At 46.9% G+C, this 21,708-nt stretch overlaps 1 protein-coding gene across 3 annotated transcripts in view; it reads left to right on the top strand.

Annotated features, from left to right (window-relative positions):
* PKNOX2 (PBX/knotted 1 homeobox 2) overlaps positions 1-21,708 on the top strand; it is a 273,163-nt gene that overhangs the window by 215,971 nt on the left and 35,484 nt on the right. For all 3 annotated transcript variants that reach the window (XM_053594243.1, XM_053594244.1, XM_053594245.1), the window contains one exon: positions 9,624-9,795. In XM_053594243.1, coding sequence (XP_053450218.1) covers positions 9,624-9,795 — 172 coding nt within the window. The remainder of the gene's footprint in view (positions 1-9,623; positions 9,796-21,708) is intronic.

Raw genomic sequence — 21,708 nt, 5'->3', positions numbered from 1 at the left:
TCTTTACCCTTCCTACCAGCATCAGAAAGCCCCCACCCCGAGTCCTGCACATGCTGCAGGCGTGCTGAGTGTCTGTAGCTGCCTTGCTCAGGGAGCAGGTGTGGAAAGAAGCAGTGGGTCCTGCTGCTTCTACAGCTCACCGGCCTGGCCTAAGTGGAGCTGAGTAGTCCAGGGACCCCGCTGAGATGAGGATCATTGATAAGAGATCCAGGTCTGGAAGCCCAAAGACTTTCATGCTCAGGAGGTTATGTTAGGATTCAATGAGATAACAATGTTGACAACCAGAAGTACTTGGCACATAGAAGGTCTGCGGCAAATGGGACCCCCACTTGTGAAGAAGCCCCGCACGGATCCACCCCCTAAAGGGAAGATGGAGAATAGGGCCTCCAGCTAGTGCAAAGGGGGTGGACTGGGTGGGAGGAGAACGCAAGCTTGGAATGTGCCCATGGCCTCTCCCCAGGCTGGTCTGAGCCAGCTTGCTCCCTGTTTTAACCGCGCCACCCGCTCTTTGCTTTCCCAAACCATGGCTGAGGACAAAGAATCTAGACTAAGACCCATATGAATTGTGACTTTACCACTGGGCAAAGCATTTCAACCTCTTTAGACAAGCTTTCCTACCCCACAGGGTAGACATCAAATGAGGAAATGAAAGATCTTTAAAGATATTAAAGCCCTCTGCAAACACACAGCAACATTGTTGCAAGAGGAGGTTCTTTTGGAAACCCAGAGCTTATTTTGGAAACCAGTCGGCTAAGGCAGAAGTTCTCCTGTATGGCAATGGTCTTGATGCACCAGGGGTGAGCCTGGCAGCGCAGTTCCTCCACTCCAGGATGTATATGACTCAAGGACAGTGGAGGAAAGAGAGGAGGTTGAAGTGATTCCAATAATAGTTCAAACGCAATGCATAGAAGAGAGAAGACCACAAGATTTGGAGTTGGGCTACCCAGATTTAAATCTCTGCTCAATCACTTCTTAGTTTGACGAAGTTGTTTAACCACACAGCATGCCATTTTGCTGATCAGTAAAAGGGAACGATGAGGCTGTTGGGGTGGCACGTGTAAGAGCATTTTGTAATTTACAAAGTGTAAATGTGTGTGCAAGTGTGTTTAGTCCTTGCTGTTGACCAAGGCAGAATGGACAGACTTTCCTCCCCACACCAGCCCTTATTCTGTCTCCTTTTCCTTTGTGCACTGGCTAAATTTCTGACTTGAATACAAGTTCTGACTAGCTCTCATGAGCTGCCTACTTTCAGGAAAGACCCTTGTCTTTTCGGTACTTGCAGTCTCTCTCCTAATAATGAAGAGGCTGGAACGTGAGGTCCCTACAGGCCTGAAGTTTGGGATTCTGCGTATTTTCACCCTTATAGACCAGCCTTAAAAGTCATCCTGTTGTGATTTCACAGTGATTTTTTTTAATGTGCCAGGAGTGGGGTGTGTGTGTGTGTGTGTGTGTGTGTGTGTGTGTATGTGTGTGTGTGTGTGTGCAGAGCAGACAATGATCCGCCCTGGGCCCTGCACTTACCAGGAATGGACCTGCCCCACCCACCTGGGGGAGGAGAGCTGGGCTAGAGCCCAAGAACCCTAACAGATGCAGTTCCAATTTAGCAACAAGAAGAAGTCCTCTCCAAGGCAACCCAGGCGAGCATACCGCCCACTGGGCAGGACTAAAAATACACCCACATGGTTTCAACGTCACACCTGAAGTAAAAATACCCCCAACCAGGGGCTGCTGGCTTGTTCTCCCCACCTCGCTCTGTTCTCTCCATCTGGTACCACCAAAGAGAGGAGAAGCCAAGGGCTGGACGAGCACCTTCCTTCACACTCTCTTCCCTCCCTCCAGGACCTCGTCACCCCCTCCTGTCACACGCCCAGCAGAGCCCCAGCGAAGGCAGGTCCTTTCGTAGCAACTGTGGCTCGAAGCAGCCAGATCACCAAATCTGAAATGAGTCCCTCAGTGTGGGTGGGTTCGGAGCCTGAAAGAACTTCACGATTGTGTCTCAGAATCTCCATTACCATAGTCACTGCTTGCTTCATTCATTCATTCCCATTCATTGCTTCATCAAAAATGTGTTGAGCGCTTGCTGTGTGCCACGCGCTGGGTCTAACCCTTGGGAATCCTGAAAGGGGGGCGGCCACAGCCTGGAGGGGCTCACCATGGAGGGGGAGGGTGGATCTGTGCACAGACCACTGTGATTAGCAGAACTTAAGAAGTGTCATAAGGGAAATAAAAATGAATTCCTACTGGCAGTGCTTTTTTGGTTAAAAGAAAATGAGGTTCTGAGTTCTGATAAATTTAGTCTCTCCTCTTTCTGGGCCTCTATTTGAATTGGCACAGGAGCCTGTTTCCCAGCAAAATGAGTCAGTGGAATGGGAATATAAATTTATTAGAGTGAATGGTGTTAATGTTTCTCTGAACAAAAAAAAGTGCCCACATACCCACCAATCTGGGGAGAGGGAACAAGCATTCATTGATAGCTTACTAAGTGCCAGGCTCTCACCGTGTTTCTTTACTTAATCCTTCCAAGACCCCTACGGGAGGTGCTATCCCTGTTGTATAAAAGAGAAAACCGAAGCTCAGAAAATTTGCCCAAAGCCACAGAGCTGTCTGACCCCAGCGTCTACATGTGTTTCCAGACTTCTCACCCTAAATCGTGAGTGTGGTCGGGGAGAAACCCCGAGCAGTTTCTGTGACAGCTCAGCGGAGGCACTGGTTTCTCCTGCTGGAGAAGCCCATCAAGGCAAATTCGCAGAAGGGATGGCATTTAGAGCTGGATTCTGAAGGTCGTTGAAGGGATGTATAGGGAACAGGAGTTGAGGTGAAAGGAGCCACAGGAGGCAAGGCTGAGGCAGAGGACGCACAGGGGAAAGGCAAGCACGGGAGCTGATGTAGGGAGTGGTGGCCCCACAGAGCAGCAGGGCCACTGCTGTCCCTCCGGCCACCACAGTACTTTTCCACTGTGTCCATCTAGGAGAAATACCGAAAAGAGGCTGAGGTCCCCTGGTGAAGAGCCCGGGGCGCTCATCTGAGGAGTGCTGGCTTCCTGTCCTCAGTATCTTGGAGAAATTCTGAAATAGGCACTTGGTTTGGACCTTATTTGGTGAAAGGATGCCCAGGAAAGGGCTGCGGAGGGCTGGGCTGGAAAGTGGCTTCTAGGGAGTATAGTCTCTGATTCTGTGAGCCTTGTCATCTGTGGGGAGCTAGAAATAAAAGGTAAAAATGCCATCCCCTGGCAGTTTCCAGGAAGGCTGGCCTTTGGCAAGGTGACACTCACCATGTGCCCATAGGGGATAGGCTGGGGACCTGGGGAACCCCTGCAGCCACACCTCCCCCTCCTCACTGGTGACAGTCTCATGTCCTCTGAGCAGCCCCGCCCTGACCTGGCCTCTGGTCCTGCTGGCTGGTTACTGAAAATCTCCCCCTAGAAACCTCACTCTCCTCTGTACATTCTGCCCTCCAGATCATTTGTCCTCAGCCCAGCAGAAAGGCTTGGAGGCTCTGTCTCCCTTGTCCCTACTGGAAAAGGCAGAAGGAGCTCTGGCAGGGGGTGGGCAGTGACACTGGGCCTCCCCACCCAACCCCCAGCAGTGAGTGTGGGCTTCGAAGGCAGGTGCAGGGGCTCCAAGGGCAGTCACAGGGGAGGAAGTGGACAGCTCGGGCAGGCGGCCACACACTTGGCTGGACCCGTAATTGAGGTCTGCAGTCCTGGCCAAGGTCACAAGGGAAGGGATGGCATGGCATGACCGTGAATCACAAGGTTTATCACCCTGAAAGAACACAGCACTAGCACCTTCCCTTGCCTGTGACCATCCTTGGGTAGCCCCCTCCCCAGCAAAGGTCTCTCATTTTTTGCATCTTAAAGCCTCTCTGAAGCTCTATATTTTTGTATTCCTTCTAACTTTTTCTGTTTGTTTCCATTTCTCCCTTCAGCAGGAAAAAATGTTTTAAATTAAAACCAAAGAAAAGAAAGAAAGAAAGACCCAGGTTGTTCAAGAAAGAAGGAAGGCAAATGGAAAAGGACCCAACTATCTTTTTTTGAGTCCATTTGACTAAAAGAAATGAGCTGCAGCCATACAGGGGAACTTTAAGTTAGATTTGAGTGTAGGAGTTGCCAAGGAAGCTGTGGCCTCCATCCAGAAGGTCTTTAAAAATGTTAGGGAAACCTGTCAGCTCCATTTACATTAGGAACATCTGTCTCAAGATGAGGATGAAGGAAATGGGCTTGTTGACTCCTGGCCACCCAGGACACTCTCAGAAGCCTCACCAGTGTTGGGAGTCAGGGTCTCTTTGATGGAGAGGGTCTCGGCCTGTCTGTTGCTGAGAGAGAAGGTGGTGGTGACCTCAGCAAAGGGCTTCAGGAACACCCTACCCTGGGGCTCTCCTGGGGCAGGGGAGGACGCAGCCACACACACCTCGGCCCCATACTTGGCATTCCAGGCCAGCGAATTTGGGTGATGTAAAAAACACGAAAGCAGAAATGTCAGAAATAATTAAACCAAACGATGGCTTAAACCCCTGTAGAAATCAACACATCCGGTTTAATCACCTTCTTAAGCTAGCGCAAGACTGCAATTCTATGGAGAGGGGTTCTTTATTTCTTTGGATCGTTAACAGGAACTGCATATCTTGAGCTTGATTTTAGTCCAGATGCTCCTGGGGAGAGGTGATGAGGGTGTGTGTGTGTGTGGGGGGGTGCTCAGAAAAGAGAAAAGAAATAATAAAATGTTATTCGAGATCATCTCTGCTTCCCCTCTGCCCGAAGCCGAGGGCTGAGCGCTGCTCTCCCTCCCTCCCGCCTCTGTCCGCACTGGCGGCGAGGCGAAGGCGCCCGCCCTCCCCGCGCCCAGGCGGAGGCACAGTGCTGAATGTGCTAAATTAGGCCATTAGAGAAATTCATTTCTCTTTATTAGTCTGTGTCAAATCCTTTTTATTAGTGGCTGGAAACGACCTCTCTTCTGCAGTAAAATGTCATGCCAGTTCACTCCTTTTATTTGTTCTGCACTGACGCGGCTCAAACTCTCACTGAATTAGTGCAGTGAGATTTATTTCCTCCAAATTTTGAACGGCTTAAGAGAGATTGAGGTGGAGGGGGCGGTCACATGGGAGGTGACATGGGGGAAGAAGAGCGGGGAAGGGAATCTGGGAGGGAGAAGGTGAGCTCTTATGGAGGTCAAATGTCCTCGGCTTGTTGGAAATAAAGTCTAATGACCATCTCTCATATCCTGTTGGTCGTCTTCTGGGGACTGAGTTTCCATACTCCTGCTTGTAGCCCCTGAAGGCTATAGACCAATGGGAAGAGAGCCAGACAACAGGAAGAAGAGCTCCTTCAAAGCCATTTTCTGCTTAGACAAACTGAGGCTCAGGGAAGGCCAAAACCCCACATCTAACTGGAAATCCTTTTCCCCATCCCCCGTTCCTGGTTCAGACAGGGCCACGCATGTCCTAAGTGGCTTAGAGGCCAGCCATCATGGGCCCTGCCCTATTTCAGGGGATCCCCAAACTGGCAGCAGAGGCTGCTGGAAAGGGCCTCTGAATAGCGGCTGCTGGCCTCACCCCCTGCTTTATGGGGTGATGCTGGAGGGGCGCTTAGAAAATATAGGTCACCCCTTAGCTGTCACAGACTGGGAAACTGAGGAAGGGCGGGAGACTCTCCCATGACAGGGCGGGAACAGCCTTAGAGAACCCAGTACTATGCTGCAGCCCCAGAACCAGATGAGTCCCTGGGAAACAGCCTGTCTTCTCCAGGGGCAGTGCAGTGTCTCGGCGGACCCTGTGCTCCAGGTAGCAAGTAGAAGGCAGCATCCGGGTTCAGGAGGTGATTCCCGGGGATTGGAGAGCATGAGAACCAGAGGCAGCTCCACCGTCGATGGCTGTGGCTCACAGGAAAGGCTGTGGGTCAGATCAGTCCATCTGAGCTCAGTGGAAACCAACAGGGCTCTGGGATGGGTAGGAAGAAGCAGGTTCAGGAACCTTGGGAAGATGGGGCACGAGAAGGGAGGCTCCAGGGGCTGACGCTGCCCTCCCTCCCTGACTGCCAAGCCTCAGGTGAGGGGAGCTGGAGAGAGGAGCTGAGACCACCCCCGTGAGGTCCGCCCTGTGACCCATAGACTCCAGTTAACTTGGAGGGTTAGGGTGGGCATCAAGTTCCCTTCTTATGAGAGACAGCAGGAGCCCCAGGTATGTACCCCGTCAGCACATATGAACTCATTCTAGGGCTACCTGACACCTGCCAGGGGATACAGAGCAGACCAGGCCAGGGCTCAGCACAGCAGGTGTACCTGGCTCCCCAGTGCACGTGACAATGCCCACCCCCTCCCGCCGCCCAAGCCCAGCTCTGTCTGAGGCCTCATGACCTGCCTCCTGCTTCCTCTCAGCCTCATATCCTTCACTTCCCTCCTACCTGCCTAGCTCTGGCCACACTGAGCTAGTTAGATTTGGTTCTAGAAATATGCCAAACTCACTCTCGAGAGAGAGCTTCCCTTCCTCTCAGCCTGGAATGCCTCTCCCTCAGCTCTTTGTACAACTGCGCCTCATCATTTGAGGCTTAACATAAATGTCACCTCCTCAGAGAGGCCTTCCCTGACCACTCTAAAAAAAGTTGCTTCTCCCCCGCAGGGGCAGGGACAGAGCAGAGGAAACCACACCCATCTCCCTACCCTTAGTGCTAGTAGCTGGAGGACTCAGTCACAGCAGATCCCTCTTCCCCACCCACGCAGCACTCACTCTGTGTACACGGAACGCACCACCCCAGCACACAGACTGCATACAGATGACACGTGCACACGCCATGTTCACAGCACACAAAGCTGACGCCACTGTCGCGTACACACAACCCATGTGTGCATATGTGTTGTGCTACATAAACACAACACCGGGTGTGCAAGCAATGAAAATACACAGGACAGCCCACAACACTCACGCCCCTGCTCTGATCGACAGCCTGCATTCAACCCAAGTGCACACGCGTGCACACACACACACCCATCTAACCAGTGAGAAAGGAACATGCGGTGACCATGGCCGCCGCGGACTTGGGACGGGGGCTGCACCCCCACCACCTGGCACGATGCTGCGGATTATTAGTTCCTGGTAATTTAGTGCCCTTGTACAGAGTCGATTTGTGCCTTTCATTCCTAATTGATCTAGTGGCTGTTTAAATGGCAGCAGGCATCTGTTGAGAGTAGGAAGGTTCATAAGGCGCAATAATTCATAACACCGTCTGGAATTTGCCTTTCATGTCCCTCAGCTAAACCACTGCAGGGCTCTGCTTAAATTACAGCCACCGAGGCTTTCTTTGGTATTCCACTCAGGGCCAGGAGAATCTTGCATTAAACTGGGATCAGGTTAGATTAGACTATAATATGCTGCAGTATTAGTGGCTGCAAATGAAGACTTACACTGGAGTTTAACCCCTTCACCTGGGTTTTTCTTTGTCTTCAGCCGATGGCTAAGCTAACCCATTCTTTTCCCTGCCAGCTTTCTTCCTGGAGTTCAATAGATCTTCTGGCAATTTGGGGCTGCACACAGGCCATGCTTAAATATTGATCTTTTTATCCTGCAGACTTCACCTCCAGCCTGCAGTCTTGGGGCCTGAGAGTTTTTGTATCAGCTTCCAAAACAAGGGCCAGGGTGATAGTGTCCAGGGACAGGCTCTGCCAAGCTCAGCAGCTCATCTGATGTGATGATTTATCTCCCTTTATCACCCCCTACCCCTGAGCCTGAGTAGAAAGACTTGTAAAATGTGGGTCTGAATGTGTATGGGGGTTAGCACTTTCTGTTTTTTTGCCCAGAATTATTAAAATTCCAAGATAGGACAGCCCACAGCCCCTTTACAGATGCTTTGTAGGCTAGATCGTCGGTCCTACTTAGTACATTCAATCCTGGCATGCTGGCGGGGAAAAGCATGGTCTGTTTTTCTTTTCAAGACTTACCATGTTCTCCGATGATAGCCCCTACCTGCATGTAGCTAGCTACAGTGAAATTAATTAAAATTTAATTTAATTTTAATAACATTAAACATTCAGTGTCCTTATGACAATAGCCATATTTCAAGGGTTCATTGGCCTCCCATGGTTAGTGCCTACCAAACTGGGCAGTGGAGATGGATGAACATCCCCTCACTGCAGAAAGTGCTATTGAACAGTGCTGGCTAGAGTGTCTCCTTCAGCAGAGATCCGGGGACCAGGTTCAAAACACACTCCTCCTCCTCTCCCAGCAAGTGAGACTAAATCAAAAAGAAAAGAGCTAAATTTTATGGTCCCAGAAGTCTGAGGAGACAGTCCAGAGAGGACTGTGCAGATGCTTATTTGGAACCACAGTGGAAGAGAAAGGGACTCCCCAGAATCCAGCATCACATCCATCACATGTGCTGCAGAAATAAATAAGCCACACATTATGCATGTGAATAGACATGCACACCTAAATTACATATCCTCAACAGATAGTAATTGAGATCCACGTACCTTTGCTAGACTTCGGACATACCATGACGAATAAGGTGGGCCAGGTTCCTGATTGTATATAGCTCACAGTCTAGTGAGGAAGGCAAATGAGAAAACAAAAAACTCAGGGGCTATCAGCGTAAGTTTGGTGGTGGAACATCCTGGAAAGCCCAACGATTTGGTGACATCTGAGCCAAAATACAGTCATGTAGGGAAGCACTTGTCTCACATAAATATGTCATAGGACTGAACCCTCTCACACTCACACTCTTTATTCATTGATTTATTCATTCAGGCACCAAAATATTTATTTATTTATTTATTTATTTACTTTTTAACTGCCATTTCAGCCAGGCAGGGTTTTTGTTGTTGTTTGGTTGTTTGTTTTTGCAGGTTTTTTTTGTTTGTTTGTTTGTTTTGGCCGGGGCTGGGTTTGAATCTGCCATCTCCAGTATATGGGGCCAGCGCCCTACTCCTTTGAGCCACAGGCGCCGCCCAGGGACCAAAATATTAAGTCACGGCTATGAGCATTTAAGAAGGCTCAGGGATACCGTGATCCATAGGTCAGACAGAGTCTTGGAGGAAAACGGTGAAACAGTGAACAAATAGTGAAGGTGTGATAATGGAAGAGTACAGGGAAAGGTTACATCTGTAATTGGGGTGTTGGACTAAACTGAGTCTGCCAACAGGCTTAAGACAGGTGGAGACATCTGCCTGCCAGATGTGGACAAGTATTGGGGTTCACACATGTCTCCCTGCATACACTCACAAACATACAAGCATCTGTACATATCTGCTGCCTTCAGCTGGCTCTAGACAGCCAAAAACAGGTCTGCCTAGCACGAATGTTCATGTCCAGGACTTTTCTAGACACTTCCCACATTGCCATCCTGGGTTGACTCTGAGCCAGACATGGATATCTCCTTCTTTGAAGGGTTGTAGCTCATCCTCTCTCTCTAAATATCCAGGCAGCTCATCTAATCAAAGAGAAAAAGTAGGCACCCGGGGAGCAGGGACAGGAAATGGTGCTATCTAGGCTGGACATGGGGACTGGGGGTGTTCTGAAGGAGTGGGATCTTGAGACAAATGACAGGGATGTGGGAGAGGGAGCCTGGTGGCTTCTGAGCCCAGCTAGCTGCACGGTCTCTTTGTGTGCGCATGTGTGAGCTCTTAATGTCCCCGCAGGCACCCTCTTTTCCCGCTCCTGACGCTGCTGTTTGAGAAATGTGAACAGGCCACGCAGGGCTCTGAGTGCATCACCTCCGCCAGCTTTGACGTGGACATCGAGAACTTTGTCCACCAGCAAGAGCAGGAGCACAAACCCTTCTTCAGCGATGACCCAGAACTGGACAATCTGGTAAAGCCCCTCCACCTTCTACCCTGGCTAGAGTCTTCTTACCCTTCAATCCCCTCCAAATGCCCCAGAAATGATCCTTTCATTCAGCAAAAGTTTGCGTGTTCAGCATGGGGCACGCACTAGATGTGCCACACTGGCAGCCAAGAACCCTTCCTAACTTCCTTAAACCAAGAGTTCCGTGGACAGGCTTTGCTGCCAGTGCTCTCCCCCTGTATGCCCAGGATGGCACCAGCATATTACTACTCACCTCTCTTGTAATGCAGACAGGAAGGAAGGGCAGTTGTAGCAGCTGGCATGTGTAGGGCAGCTGTTCTGAGGCCTGGAGTCCTGGCATGTTAGCAGATCTGTCTTGGGCTGCTCAGAGAGGAACTGATGGGTAATGTCATGTGGGGGATGTGGGTAACAGGCGTGTTCAAGCAGGTCAGTAGAGAGAAAGGCCTGACATAGTCATGTTGTGAAGACCAGCAAAGGGCCTGCCCGTTTAGGGGACACAGGAGATCAGGCTCCCAAGCCCAGTTTGTCCCCCAGATCATCACTACAGTTCTATAAAAACCATATTCCTAGGGTACCGCACCTGGAAATTGTGATTTTACTGGTTTGGTGGAAGCCTGTGATCTACATTTTAAAGTTTTCTGGGTGGTTGCAATCCTCAGTTAGGTTTGGAACCCCCTGGGTTGGATGACATCTGTGATTCTCATCTAACCCTGGGAATTCTGTGGAGAGAGGACAATAGAGGGCCTGCTCGGCCTCTTCGTCCCCTGAGTCATCCTGGAATTATTAACCCCAGTTCTTGATTTTTCTATGGGTGGATTACCCAGATTATGCACGGTGAATTTGGCAACTCCGGAAAGCTGTCCTCCTCAGATTGATGGATTATAGTGCTGACCTCTTACTTCCTGCTCCCAAAAGGGAAACAGAATTAGAAAAGCAAATGTGGTCCCAGAAAGGAAGAGAAAGAACACGTATGTGTCCCCCCCACCCCCACGTCATCTGCAGAACACGTGGAAATGACTTCGGCACTATTTCATGCTGTGAGTTATCCACACCACTGCTTCTCTCAAGAGTTGAATATGGTACTTTATGAAGTCCAGAAGAGCTGCCAGGAGCACCTACCCTGGACTGGAAATTTGTGAAGTGTTGTAATGGGCTGGCGTTTAGAGAACAGAGCAGGCCTTGCCTAAAGGATAAGCACCCACCGCTGTCAGGAGTGTTTAGTGGAGGCGTCTGAGAGTCCCACACCCACCTCTCCTTGTCCTTGGGTCTCCCTCTCCCTGGCTGGGATTCGGTAGCCCCACTTTCTGCTATCTCACAGATCCCCTGAGAAAGCTTCCCCATGCAGGGTCTCCAGTTGGTCAGACATGAACTGCAGGCTCTTCTGGCCCTGCCCTGGTCTTTGGCCGATCAGAATCAGACTGCATTTGGGGAGCAGATCCTCAGAACTCAGACCCATGACAGCCAAGGAGCCAGCAGGTGAGGCTGCCATATTTGTGGAAGCTGGACTAGACCTTGGGGGCCAAGGTTCACTTCCCTTACTTTGCACAAAAGGAAACTGTGGCCTAAGTTGGTAAGGAAATGCCTAAAATTAGACTGAGTAACATGAAAGAATTTAAACCTTCCTAAGAGGTAAGAGTCTTAGGGAAAGAAAACTTAAATGCCGGGCCTGCCACCACCTGCCAGTGAGCTATGAAGACCCACCAAAGGCAGCCTCCCATTCTAGCACAGCCTGGAAAACAGATGGGTGGCCAGCTCCGTGCTTCTCCATTGCCACACTGCCCAGGTTCTGAGGGTTCTGTTCGCTTAAAGAATCCTATTTCTTGAATCAATCCAGTAGAACCTGGTTGAGCATCTGCTATGCACCAAGCCTGAGCCAAGGGCATTGATATTGTAGAAGCCACCCTCAGGCCCCAGACCTGGGTGTTCCCTGGTCTTCCATTGCAGGTCACCCTGCTGGAAGTGGTCTAGCTGGTGGGGCAAGCCTGGGACATTCCATCTACTCAAGCGGACCTGATTTATCTAGATGAGTTAGCTGCAAAGACTGGTCGATGATTGGTTAATTGACTGATTATATAAATGGAGAGATTTGGAAGAGTGCTTAGAGGCAAAAGACCTGACCCTAGCTTTACCACTTACTCTCTTGGTGACTTTGATGACTTCACTCCTCTGAAGCTCAGTTTCCTCACCTGTAAGCTCTACGTCACCTATCTCGTGTCATTATAATACAAAATTAATGAGATGGCTCATGGAAATGACCTTTAAAAATGGCTGGCATCCAAAAGGTTAATCTTGAATGCAACGTCTCCCCTGAAAATTGTCCCAGCTTTCCAACCTCACCGCTGGAGCTTTGGAAGAGACCATGTGGCCAGGACCCTGACACTTCATTTGGGGAGTCATCCCAGTGCCCTTTGCCACAGCCCCTCCTGGTCCTATGTCAGGGTGGGGGTGGGGAGATAAAGAGGCCAAACCATAGGAGCCATGATTGAAACAAGAATCATGTAGCCAGCACAGCTGAGATGCACATAATTAGAAATTAGAAAAAGGTCAGATCGCGTCATTATCAGCTCAATCAGCTGCCAAGTGCCACAGCCAGTTAATTTGGCATCTGTATTTTTTACAACCCCGCACACGTAGCCCAATGGACTGTAACTCTTTACCCGGACAGATATACTGTGCAGCCGAGCAGGGACATAAAATGAGAGACCCCAAGCAAATGAGCTGAGATAATTGAGAGATTTATTTTTTATATATTGTGTGTCAGGGCGGCTTTTCTTTGCCCTTGACTATTGACTTTCATGTGCAGGATTGTCAGGAGGGCACTTGGGTCCCCCCAAACTTTGCCCCTTCAGAAGTTCGCCTCTTCCCTGGGGCCCTCAAGCCCCACACGGGCCCTGCTTTCTCCGCAGCCTGCAAGCCCATAGTCTCTACCCCTCCAGGCCCGGAGAATCCTTCCCATCCCAGCCGGCCACCCTCCTCTTCCCCAAGCAGATCGCCCTTCTGTGCCCCCCTCGTTCTCCCACGGCTGCCCCAAAGGTCAGCAAGAGGCACTCCGGCTGTAGATCTCAGAGGGAACCTTCTTCCCCTTGTGAGCCAGCTGCTCCAGCTACTGGAGGGAAAACGGAATCAGAGAAATCGCAGAACTTAGGAGGGAAAACACACCCGTAGGGAGCAGGGAGCCTCCCCACCCAGTCCCCTCTCATTTTATAGTTTCAGACATAGGTCCAGAGAAGCAAGTGACTTGCCAGGACCTGCTGACTCCCAGTATTCTGCTCCTTCCACTGCCTCATCCTAGGACTCTCCTCCCTGCTGGCATCAAAGTCCTCGTATACGAACGCAGTGCTGCCTCAATACCTGTCCCCCTGGAGCCCACACTCTGACCCTCTCCACCTCCCCGTCTCCATGGGACAGGAGTAGCTTTCCACCCCCACAGTGGCCATGCTGGAATGTCCCTGGCTGACTCACCAGGGCAAGGTGGACTTCATGGCTCACACTCTCTACTCTAATTCCCGCAGCCACCGGCAGCCACCAGGTTCTCCCCAGGCCTGTTTAACCCAGCCCATGGATCCCCTCCCTGGGCCCAGCAGCCTCTGACTGGCAGTTGGTAAAGTCTGTAAAATTTGCAAGTTCCCCAAACCCCTTTGAAAGGTAAAGGCTTTTTGTTTTATAAAATCTGATTTATGGGCCCCCAGTGCAGGGCCAAGGTTTTATATATTATGCAAGATTTCAGACTGAGGCTGTAAAATGTATGGTTTCAGTTTCATGCATGGAATTTTTTTATGTGTAAATTTTTTAACATTTATGGGGCACCTTTTAATGAGACTCTGGTGTGACTCGAGGGACAGATTATGGCTGCCTGACCGCAAAGCCAGCTCTAAAACAGGGCCCCCCAGACCCCTGGGCCCACTCTGAAGAGGGAGGGCCAGAGGCCAGAGGCTGTGAATAGGAGGCCCACAACAGAGTCAGGCCAGAGCACTGGGCCCACAGAGACCTTGGGCCAGCCCCATTCAGAGAGGTATTCACTTCAGCCTTCAATCCAGACCCCCTTTGCCTCAATAGTAGCAGATAGTTCCATGGACACCAGGAACAGGAAAGGAAATAAGAACCATCAGTGCTCGTAATAATTAACATTTATAGGGCACTTACCAGGTGCCCGGTACTGTTCTCAGCACTTTACATGTATTATCTTATTTAATCCTCTTTCCAAACCCACAAGGCGCATATTACCCTTCCCCTTTTATAATGAAGCAATTGAGGGAGGTGCCTGTGGCTCAGTGAGTAGGGTGCCAGCCCCATATACCGAGGGTGGCGGGTTCAAACCTGGCCTCGGCCAAACTGCAACAAAAAAAATAGCCGGGTGTTGTGGTGGGCCCCTGTAGTCCCAGCTACTCGGGAGGCTGAGGCAAGGGAATCATCTAAGCCCAGGAGTAGGGGGTTGCTGTGAGCTGTGACGCCACAGCACTCTACCGAGGGCAACAAAGTGAGACTCTGTCTCTAAAAAAAAATAATAATGAAATAAATAAAATGAAGCAATTGAGACAAGGGGCAAAAATCATGAACACAGGATCACACAGGTGGTGCAGGGCCCAGGCAGGACTCACACAGTGTTGGACTGGAGCTCCCCAGGTCACACTCCAAACAGTCAAGTCACACCATCCCATAGCTAATCTCTTTTGACACCTTTTTATGGTTCAGCTTTTGTTTTCACTCTTTCCTAGACACATCTCATTTAGTCCTCAATACCACTCAGAGGAGTCTCTATTATTATCCTATCTTACAGGTGAAGAAACTAAAGTTCAGAGATGATGTAAATTGCTCAAGGTCTCACCATAAGTGAAAGACTCAAGACTCTTAGCCTCTAAAACCCCTGCCCTTCGATATCCTACTCTGCTATTTAATTCTCACAATAACCCTCTGAGGGGATTGTAAATATCCCCATTTGACAGAGGGAAAAATCAAGGACTAGGGGCCCTACAATCAATAATTGACATAGCTTGGATTTGAACCAAGTGTGTCTAACGTCCAAAGCCCCGGTTCTTTCCTCTGTACCACCCTGCGTCTCCAAATTCTGAGGCCATCGGAGAGTACATGTCAGGTTATTGACTCAAAAGGATTTAACTTCCTTTGCACAAGGGTTTCCATAAAATATTCATTCTATCCTCATTCGTCTGGTAGTTAAGTCCTCGGTATTCACTTTTCTTCATGTCCCATTTTTGTCCTAATATCTCCACACTTCCAAGTGGTCAGGCCAATCTGGCCTGGTCTGGAAAAATTCCTGATTAGATTTTAGCTTTGGCTGCCCCAGTGACCCACAGGAAATATCAGAGGACATGAAAGAATGTGTGTTTACAAATTCCTCCTCTGTCAGTGAGGGGGAGTCGTTCCAGCTTCCCAATTTGTAGAAGAGGAAAGAGATGGTGAAAAGAATTTACTCCCGGGCGGCGCCTGTGGCTCAGTGAGTAGGGCGCCAGCCCCATATGCTGAGGGTGGCGGGTTCAAACCCAGCCCCGGCCAAACTGCAACCAAAAAATAGCCGGGCGTTGTGGCGGGCACCTGTAGTCCCAGCTGCTCGGGAGGCTGAGGCAAGAGAATCGCGTAAGCCCAAGAGTTAAGAGGTTGCTGTGAGCCGTGTGACGCCACGGCACTCTACCTGAGGGCGGTACAGTGAGACTCTGTCTCTACAAAAAAAAAAAAAAAGAATTTACTCCCAAGGCAAGGATACCTCCCTAACACCTACATGGGATTGAGTGAGTTGCCTAATCTCTGAGCCTCAATTTCCTTATCTACAGGAGAGAGATAATAGTTCCCATGTCCCTGTGGTGATGAGCCTGAAATGAGATAATGGAGAGAAAGCATTTTGTAAATTATTAAGTGCTATGTATAGTTTTGAAAGGCAAGGAATTGTTATTATCAAGTGAAGAGGTCACTGCAAGAGAGACAACTGTTTAGAGAGGCACTTGGGGGAGGGCCGCAGTGGCATAAAGAATTGACATTTATTGACCAGCTACTGTGTGCCCCGCACACGTGCATACGTGGTCTTATTCAATTTTCACAACGGCTCTAAAGTGGGGGTATTATTGTCATCCTAAATTTTACGTATAAATTTAAACCACTTTTCTAAAATAACCAGGCAGGAAAAAATAGACTTGAGACATCACACCATGTGACTCTATGAAAAACAAGAAGCCCGGGTCTGTGTACTTTCCTGGGACAACGGGGCTCACGTACAGTGACAGGAAACTAAAAATGTGAGGTTGCATCTTTTTTTGCTTGTTGGAAGGGGTCTTCTTAGAAGAAGAGGGGTGGAGCTTTATTTTGAAAGAGAAATGAAGGGGAGAAGCTGAAAGAGGAAGCAAAACCTGGGGAAAGTCATCAAAGATTCACTGCATTTAATGATGCTATGAATTCAGTGTCATCGTTATTGCTATAGAAGATTGGAATAACTTTTCACATGACCCTGGTAATTCAGAAAAAATGGTTTAATAAGTCAGAATTTTCTGACTTAGAGGCAAAAATCCAAAATTACTGTTTTTTTCCACTAACTGAATATAGAACAGTAGTCACAAAGCCAAGGAGATATTAGAAATTATTAAAAGAGATTTAACAAACAAACTTGCATGCATTTGGCTTACTGCAGTTTATAAAGCACCTTCACATTATTATGAGGTATCTCCTTTAGCTTCTGTCAGATCTCGTAAGTTAGGGATGATCATTAACCCCATTTTACAAAGGAGGACATTGAGGCTCAGGGAAGTCAGAGAATTTGCCCAATCCCACCAGCCTCAAAGCCAGGCTGGGTGACCTTGAACCCCACAGGCCTTCTGCTGTGCCAGGAGCTTTTCCCATATTGACCACATTGCCCATCTTTCTCTCTAATATGGACCAGGTCCTACATATTCATTGCCTCAGAATACCATTATGATTTACTCTACCCTTTTAAATCTTTAAACCAATTCCACTAGCCCATAAAGAAGTAACCCTTCAGCTTTGCTTCATTAGACCAAAAGGTAGGTTCACTTTTGTCCACTGTGCCCCAGATCCGATTTAAACACACTTTGCCTGTATTTCATTTGAGCAAAGCTATTCTGGGTAATTTTTTTTTCTTTTTATATATACATGTGTTTATTAGGTTTCCATTTTTTTGCCTTCATAAAATTAAAAAGGCTTAAAATTTAATAACAGTAACAACGTTTAAGATAAGGACTAGAAACAAAAACCTCATAAAGAACTGACGAACATAAATACATTCAGAAAAGGAATCAGACAATTGCTACATTGAAATAGTAAGCAATAATAATGATATGCAAAGAAAGTAACATTCACATTGTCAAATAAGAGTATGTCTGTTATAGAATGCTTTGACTCTTGAGATTCAGTATGGAGTCATCAGTTAACTGCTTATTATTATTTTTTTTAAGTCTCAAAAAATAGACAACTAATATTTATAACTAAAAGTAAAAGATGATTTTGAAAAACAGATCATGCCAAATCTTATAGACAATAGGAAAAAAAAGAAATACTCCAAAATTGTTCTATTTGATCTGGGTACACCTGATAATAAAATTGGAGAAAGTATATTATTATAAAGGGGAAATTACAAACATGTGTCACTTATACATGAGGATGCAATATCCTAAACAACATATTAACAAGTTGAATTAAAAATTAATGGTTAAGTAATGTACTTTGGTCAAAATGAAATCCCATTCTGGGTAAATTTTATTTTTTATTTATTTTTTTTACTCATCTGTATTTTCTGATTTTTTTATAAGTATATATTGGTTATATATTTAAAATAAATGAAGAGATATGGATACTTTTTTGTGTGTTATGTGTGTGAATATATACTCGTGTGTTACCAAGAAGATTTTAAAATAAATTAGTAAATGGAATGTTGATTAAAAATGCAGAATTGCCTGAAATAAAAGTTGAGAGAAAGAAGAAAGGAAAAAAGGAGAGGGGGAAAGAGAAGAAAGAGAAGAAAGGTTTAAGGAATTGGCCATTATTTTTGTACAAAGAAAAGAAAGCTAATTGAACAACTCATTCAAGTCAGATGCTTGGCCAGCGTATGCCATAATAGTAAGATTCAATATTTGTTGAACGGATAAAATTAAATTGAAGGAAGTTGTGTAGAAGGAGGTACTGGATATTCTTGGTACGTACAGAAGGCTGCTAAATTAGCACTTAGGTATTAAGACAGGAGAAATTTTGGTAGAATATAAGAAAGAGCTTCTTAATTAGCAGATTGAAAGAACATAGAGATGGTCCTTGGCAATAAGGTCATCTCCTAATGACCAGGACAGCCTCAGAGGAGAAGATTCAGCCTGTGTCCTGGTGAATTTGGACCACCCACTCACCTAGAAGCTGGCCCAGGTCACATGGGGGGCCCATTCCAGCACTGTCAGCAAAATGAGAACAGAATTCCTGGTATCGTTCAGAGAATCAGAAAATGGAAAGGGCGCAACCTCCAGCCCTTTTTTTACACATAAGGAAGCAGACACTTATGATGGTGCAGTGTTGTGACCCTGGGGGGCGAGGCCAGGAGCAACAGATGAAAAATCACAAAGAGAAATGAAGGTATGTTACCCAGGAATGCTGTGAAAACCCTCAACTTCAGCGTCTCCAAAGCTAACTGGTTTTCCTGGAACCCCGTACTTCCTGTCACAAAGCCACTTGTCCACCAAACCATGCACCCTTTAAACTCCTATTTTCTCTACCTACAAAACTCCCAAGAGTTTGTACTGAGGGTGAAGCAACGCAGGCTCGGGGATGAGGCAGCCAGGCTGCATGTCACTTACCAGCCCTGTGACGCTAACCAGGTCAAACTCAGTCTCTCTGTACTTTATTTTCTTCAAATGTAAAACACAGACAGTAGTAGTTCCTACTTGCCGCAGTGGTTGTGTGGAATAAATAAAATAAGGCATGAAATGGGCTTCACACAGTGCCTGAAGTATAGTAAGAACAAGGAAAGTCTGGGCAGTGTTATCAATCCATCTTTTATTGCTTAGATTGTGCTAATTACTCTGAGAGACATAAACCAAGATCTTCATAGCCAAGGTCAACTAGGAAATTTATGCAGGACTAAAGCTTTATAAAGCCCCAGACTTCAGCTGTTGGTCCAAATGCCCCATACTAAGGTCACCGTCCTCTTCATCTAGAATTGCTCAGTGTCCCTCAGCCCCAGCCCCACAGAGGTCACGCTCCTCTGCTACCTGTGACTGAGCCCTGCATAAAGACACACAATTGTTGGTTTCTGCCTTTGAGTGACACATAGTCTAATTTAGTACTCCGGAAACCCTTAATTAGCTGAGCACAATCCCTGCCCATCAGGCAGTCCACAAGCCCAGCCCAGGGACTGTGGATCTCCACTTGAAGTGCCAGTGAGGCTGAGAGCAGAGTGTGACGCTGGCTTCCAGCCACGCCACTCAACACACACCTCACCATCAAAATGGTCTGGGAGAGAGTTCCTTCCTTGTTTTCAACCCTTTTTATACTGTCTGAACTCTTCCTTAGGCATCAAAATGCTAGCCAAAAACTGGAAAGATTAAATAGAGGCTTCTCTATATTGCTTGTGTCAACACAAATGGATATGGAAAGGCCATAAGCTCTTCCTTTTTTTAATTTTTATTTTTATATAATTGTAGATTCACACGCAATTGTGCAGAGAGGTTCTGATTCCTTGCTTGTATAACCATAGCACAATTTCACTACTAAGAACAATCCACCCGCATTATTCAGATTACACTGCTTTCACATGCACACGTGTGTGCACGCATACACACGCATGTTCTTAGTTCTTTGCGGTTTAATCACATTGAGCATCCATGTAAGCACTGTGATAGCCAAGATACAGAACAGCTCCTCCCTGCCTCCTCCACCGCACCCCTGCCAACCACTAATCTGTTTTCCATTTCCATAATCTCGTCACCTCAAGAATGTTATATAAATGGCATCATATATCATGTAACCTTTTGAGATTGGCTTTTCTTTCTCAGCGTAATTCCCTCGAGATCCATCCAAGCTGTTGAGTGTACCGATGGTTCCTTCCTTTGTATTGCTGAGTTGTATTCCATGATGTGGATGAACCACAGGTTCTTTGTCCATTCACGCACGGAAGTGTATTTGGGTTATTTCCAATTTTTGACTATTAGAAGTAAAGCTGCTTTGAACATTTGTACACAGTTTGTGTGTGTGTGAGAACATATGTTTTTATTTCTCTGGGATAAATGCCCAAGAGTGCAATTGCTGGGTCGTATGGTAAGCACATATTTAGTTTTGCAAGAAACTGTCATACTGTTTTCCAGAGTTGCTGCTCCATTTTACATTCCCATCAGCAATGTACGAGTGATGTGGTTTCAGCTCCTCGCCAGCATTTGGTGTTATCACTGCTTTGTATTTTAACCACACCAATAGGTGTGTAGTGATATCTCGTTGTGGTTTTAATCCGCATTTCTCCAGGGGCTGATGACATTGAGTATTTTTTCGTGTGCTCATTTGCCATCGGTATATTCTCTTCAGTAAAATGCCTAACCATGTCCTGTGCTCATGTTCTAATTGGGTTGATTGTCATTTTACTGTTTCATTTTGAGACACGTATTATATATTCTAGATACAAGTCCTTTATCAGATATGTGGTTTGCAAATATTCTCTCCCAATCTATCTTTTCATCCTTTTCATAGGGTCTTTTGACGAACAATCATTTTATTTATTTATTTATTTTTGTCAGAGACAGTCTCACCTTGTCACCCTCAGTAGAGTGCCGTGGCATCACACCTCACAGCAACCTCCAGCTCTTGGGCTTAGATGATTCTCTTCCCTCAGCCTCCCAAATACCTGGGACTACAGGAGCTCGCCGCAATGCCCCGTTATTTTTTTGTTGCAATTTGGCCGGCGCCGGGTTTGAACCCACCACCCTCGGTATATGGAGCCAGCACCCTTCTCACTGAGCCACAGGAGCAGCCCCAAGAATAACCATTTTTAATTTTGATGAGAGCCAGTGCTGTAGTGTCAACCCTAAGACCTCTTTGTCTAACCCTAGAAATTTTATTCTATTTTTTTGAAAGTTTTATGTCTTACATTTATGACTTTGATCTATTTTTAGTTAATTTTAATATTAGGTATGAGGTTTAAATCAAAGTTTTTTTTTTTTGCTTGTGGATGTCCAATTGTTCCAGCACCATTTGAACAACCCCCAGTTGAAAAGCAATTTAGCAATATTTATCATGAACCATAGGAGTCTATAGCTGTCACTTTAGGGAATACATCCTAAGGAAATAATGCAGAAATATTTTTAAAAGGCTTATGAGCTTAGAAAATATTCACTGTAAGATTCTTTCATAAAATTAAAAAATTGGAAGTAATCAAAATGCCAGCAATAGGGGCTGGTTAAGTATGGCACAGGCGTGGAATAATATGTAACACTTAAAAATGTGTTTACTCAACAACTTTCACTCATTCAATAAATATTTGTCCAATATCCATATGTGCTGGTGGTAAGCAGGTTAGACATCATCCCTGCCTTCTCACTGTTTAAAAGACAAAACAAGGGAACAATTCTCATACTTTGAAAAATACATTTGTTAAATTAAGAGGTAAAATAGAAGATAAAAGTGTATGTACAAAGTTATTGAAACTATGTTAGGTTGGGTACAGTGGCTCATGCCTATAATCCCAGCACTTTGGGAGGCTGAGGTGGGAGGATCACTTGAGTCCAGGATTTTAAGACCAGCCTGGGCAATATAGCAAGACCCCATCTCTAAAAAAAAATAATAATAATAGGGCCGGACATGGTGGCTCACACCTGTAATCCTAGCACTCTGGGAGGCCAACGTGAGTGGAGTGCCTGAGCTCCCAGGTTCAAGACCATCCTGAGCCAGAGACCTTGTTTGTAAAAATAGCCAGGCATTGTGGCAGGCATCTGT

This window comes from Nycticebus coucang, chromosome 6, assembly GCF_027406575.1.
Source record: "Nycticebus coucang isolate mNycCou1 chromosome 6, mNycCou1.pri, whole genome shotgun sequence".
NCBI classification, from domain to species: Eukaryota; Metazoa; Chordata; class Mammalia; order Primates; family Lorisidae; genus Nycticebus; species Nycticebus coucang.
Note: the sequence above shows the minus strand (reverse complement) of the source record. Positions and strands in the feature narration are given on the sequence as shown.